At 51.3% G+C, this 4,423-nt stretch overlaps 1 protein-coding gene across 1 annotated transcript in view; it reads right to left on the bottom strand.

Moving 5' to 3' along the window:
• Positions 1–2,140: 2,140 nt before the first annotated feature.
• LOC104279242 (embryonic pepsinogen-like) overlaps positions 2,141–4,423 on the bottom strand; it is a gene marked incomplete at its 5' end in the record, with an annotated part of 2,470 nt that continues 187 nt past the window's right edge. The window contains 6 exons of the mRNA XM_009876449.1: positions 2,141–2,278; positions 2,466–2,564; positions 2,813–2,957; positions 3,435–3,548; positions 3,655–3,854; positions 3,957–4,119. Coding sequence (XP_009874751.1) covers positions 2,141–2,278; positions 2,466–2,564; positions 2,813–2,957; positions 3,435–3,548; positions 3,655–3,854; positions 3,957–4,119 — 859 coding nt within the window. The remainder of the gene's footprint in view (positions 2,279–2,465; positions 2,565–2,812; positions 2,958–3,434; positions 3,549–3,654; positions 3,855–3,956; positions 4,120–4,423) is intronic.

The raw sequence follows: 4,423 nt of genomic DNA, 5'->3' as shown, positions 1-4,423 counted from the left end.
TGGGCGATATTCAGCCTCTCCCTATGAGCGCGTCTTCACTGCTCCTGCTCCCTCAGCACCTGAAATGGTGCTGGGATGGATGGATGGATGGATGGATGGATGGATGGATGGATGGAGATGGATGGAGATGGATGGAAGGATGGATGGAGGGACGGATGGAGGGATGGAGGGAGGGAGGGAGGGATGGATGGGGATGGATGGGTGGATGGATGGAGACGGATGAATGGAGACGGAGGGAGGGATGGATGGGTGGATGGATGGATGGATGGATGGACAGATGGATGGATGGAAGGACAAACAACCTGATTCCTATTAACTTGTAACCTTTATTCTCCAATAAAAGAATAGATGCTTCAAAGTCTAGCATGCAGAGAATACTGTTTATTTGGACTCACCTTTTTCTTCTTGACTTTGTGCTGCTCCATGGGAGCTGGTCCCCAGCTGGAAATCATTTTGGGGGAGTGGCATTGAGACATGGGATGTTACAGAGCTCCAGATCTGTGAGCTGAGGGAAAACCCTGCAGCAGTTCCCCCAGTCCTTTGGCTCACATCATCCATTGTGGGAAGGACAGGTCTGAGGGGGATCCCTGATTCATGCTCTGAAGACAGGGTCAGGGGCATTAAACCTCTTCAGACACAACAGCTTGTTCCTGATTTATCCTAACGAGGAGGAACACCAGGCTATGAATACACAATGTCAACACTCAGCTGGTGCTTGATAAAAACCTGCCAGAAAAGCCATTTTCCCCACACGATTTGCAGCTCAGTACTTTCCCAATTGCAGGCCCAAAGCTCCACAAAATCCATAAAAGGCTCTTATTAGGTGTATTATTCTTGAGTCAAGCCCTAATGAGCCAATCTGTCACATCCTCTAGCTGAATTCCCTCTTGAAATTTTGTGCTGCCACAGGAAAAAAAAAAAAAAGCTAAAAAGAAGACAAGAAATCTCTTTGCTTTATCAGAAAGATGCTCCTGGCTGCTTTTTATCCCTGGAGTAAACTGGCACCTGCGGCCATGAGTGGAATATTTGTCTCTCTCCCTCTTTGAGCTGAAAATTTCCTTGAAGCATCCTTTTGCCACCCAACAGCTACTCTGGCAGTTCCCCAGTGCACACCAGTTCGGTTCTGGCACTGCAGCCACGAGATGGCACTCCAGGATAGACATTGCCCTGGACCTAGACAGTCCTGACACGTGTCTTTCCCCCTCTCTAATTCCTGTTTGGAAGCTTTTAGGGTTTATTTCTTTATTAAAGCATGTAGGAACACAGAGGTGGGAAGAGGTGCTTTGTCCATGGGGGATGCTCTCAGCGGGGAGCCCATTGCAGGACGATATTTGCCAGGGAGTCTCCAGAAAAGGGTTTAGGAGGTGCCTCCTGGCACAGCATCTCCATCTCACTCCTTGAGCTACAGCCCCTGAGTGCTCCCAATGGGTCTTGTCCACCCTGGCAGGGGCTGGTCCATGGGTGCTGAGTGTCAGAGCCATGGTTCCCACGACCTCAGCTTCATTCCTTATTGCTTGTTGCGATGAAAATATTCCTGTGGTGGAGCCAAAGGAAAGCCCTGTCTGCTCAAAATCCAGGCTTGAGTCCCTCTTGGGCACAAACGATTCCACCCACTGGGACTGAGTGATCCAGGGATGTGTGAGCTCAAGGAGCCGGGGCGGGGGGTTAAATCCCAACTCCACCATCCCACGTCATAAATTCCTTTCTTCAAGGGAGAGCGACTTGTGAATGTTCAGAAGAGGAAAAAAGTCATTTCCCATCCTGATTACCTGCATCTCTCCCTCCACATACCCATTCACTTTGGGTAAGCAATCACTGGGTCCCTTTTATAAATAAATGATGTGAATAGCCCCTTATCCCTCAACACAGTCAGAATGAAGCAGCAGCAGGGACTGAGCTCCTGGCTCTTGCTGCCATGACCATCTCACAGTACAGGCTGGTCCATCCTTGGGAAAAGGATGTTATAATGGGATGCTTTATGGAGGAACTGAAATGCAAGAGGCAGCCTTGAACTTTGAACCATCAACATTTTATTCATGTGTGAGTGAGAGATTCCTTAGCGCTCTCTTGCTACACCAAAGAACATGGTTGTTGTCTGGTTGTGTGATGAAATCACAGCGCTGGTGGCATTGTGGTGCATCTAAATAGCCTTGGCCAGTCCAACACGGTTGTTGGCCCGGTCAAAGATGCTGTAGTACACCCTGATGAAGACATCTCCCAAGATCCAGAGGTTCCCAGAGGTGTTCTGGAAGCCGCTTACGCAAGGTCCTTGGTCATTCTGCATTTGAGCAAGAAGAGGCAAACGGGGGAAATGCAGGCCAGTATCTTTTCTTGCATTGCTCTGGAGGCCCATGGCCATTCAACCCATCTCCCGTTGGAATGGGGGAAGCCAAGGTGGCCACCGGAGGAGGTAGAGGGACCTTGAGAGAGGGTGCTGAAACCAGGTCCACTTGGTCCTCCCTTACCTGCTCGGTGTAAGCCACGGCGGACACAGGATAGTGCACCCCATCGATGACAAAGATGACATCGGGCATGGCAGAAACGGAGCTGCAGTTCACCTTGTACTGCGGAGGGCGGGAGAAAGAGGCTCTTAGGGAAGAAGCAACATGTCCATGGGGCAAGGAGGGAAGGAGTTTGATTTCACTGGAAAAAACTAGAGACTGGGAGTGTCTCATGGTGGTCTCGGAGCTGTGGGATTGGTTTCCTGGGAGTGGAGATGCACTTTCCCCTTGTGTGGGAGCAGGACTGGCACGGGGCTCGGCAGTGCCCAGCTGTCTCCAGGGTGAGCAGAGGAATCCATGGGTGCTCCTACCTCTCCATACGTGTCCTGCCAGGCCCCGACCACTCTCTGGATGTTACTGATGTCTGAGGGTGGCCCAGCCACGAGGGAAGTGCCAGTGTCGACGATGGCTTGGCAGCCACCACTGCATGCAATCTCCTGGTTGTTCACGAGGATGCTGGGGGGTACAGACAGAGCAGGGGGCTGTTATTTAACCAGATGGGTCTTAGCGATGCTTTTGACCTTCTTTTACAAGAATCAAAGCTGGGTAATCTCAAGTGCTGCCCTTGAGGCTTTTGCTTCTAGGAGCTTGCAACGTCAGCCAGTGTCACAGCCTCCAGGGGCACTGAGCACAACCCAGCACCTGGCACGAACCAAGCCCGACAAAATAGGTTTTGGACCATAATTTTGCTCTACTCATCCCCAAGAGCACAAGGTTTGTGCAAGAGAGGAACTAGGCTGTGTCCCAGGCACAAAGCGTCCCCATTTTGGGTGGCAATTACCAAGCTACTGTGGATTTTGGCCCCTTAACCTTCTGCATCCCTCAGCCATGGAGTGTTAGTTGCCCGTGGAAAGCACCTGGTCTTGATGTGACCAAGGTCTCTTCAGAAACAAAGGTTATAATTGACCATGGACAGGAAAGTTCTCTTGTTACCTCTCCATGGAGATCTGCCAGTAACCTTGGTAGGAGACAGAGATCCAGTTGATGGAGCCATTGAAATAAGTCTCATCAATCCCTCCGAAGATGACCATGCTTCCTGTTGCCTCACTAACAGACAAAAAAACCAACAAACCCAGCAGCCAGCAGCAAACATCACAAAGTGCATGGGGTGTATCTGCTGCCTTTCCCAGCCCTTGAGCCCTGCATGGCTTACCGGGACAGGTAGACTGAGAAAAGGTTCTCCTCCAGCAAGCTGGCATTCACCAAGTTATCAAACACCGGCGTGATCCCATCAACAGCCAGATTTGGGTAGCCCAAGCCCAGGATCCCATCGAATTCCACGTGGACAAAGAATGGACCGGGCTCAGTGGTGCTTAAGCCGAAGAGCTGGTTGGTGTCCACCAGAGATGCGACCTAGGGATGGGGAGGATGCTGTGAGCTCTGGATCAGGAACTGGTGCTAATCAAGTGGAGAAGGCATAGAGGACTCCCCTAGAGATGTCATCGTGACACTCACGGTGACGATGTCGGAACCCACGACGCCCTCCATCTCCCCGGTGCCGTACTGAATAGACAGCTTCTGCCCCGTGCTTTTGTAGGTGGAGGAGTGGGATGGGTTAAACTTCCGATGGTTTTCTAGAGGGTAAGTGGGAAAACCAGAAATGAAGACTTTCAGCCAGGCTGAGCCGTAAGGGAAGCGTGGGAGGAGTGACCTGCCATTTATTATCCAGCTTTCAGGAACAATTAACCGGGAGAATTTGCTACACGCTCCTGCCCCTCCTCCAGCAACCAGAGATCTGCAGGAAACACTCTTTGGACAGGTGGGGAAACTGAGGCACCAAGCTCTAAGCATATCATCCTGTGGAGCACAGCCCTGAGTAGGTCCTACACCCCAAATACTCCTCTGTCCAGGGCATTGCATAGATGCTATGGACCCAGCACCCGGTCCCCTGGCAACGTCACCCCAATCTTTGGGCTCAATCG

Source organism: Apaloderma vittatum, unplaced genomic scaffold (genome assembly GCF_000703405.1).
Source record: "Apaloderma vittatum isolate BGI_N311 unplaced genomic scaffold, ASM70340v1 scaffold25119, whole genome shotgun sequence".
Taxonomy (NCBI): Eukaryota; Metazoa; Chordata; class Aves; order Trogoniformes; family Trogonidae; genus Apaloderma; species Apaloderma vittatum.
Note: the sequence above shows the minus strand (reverse complement) of the source record. Positions and strands in the feature narration are given on the sequence as shown.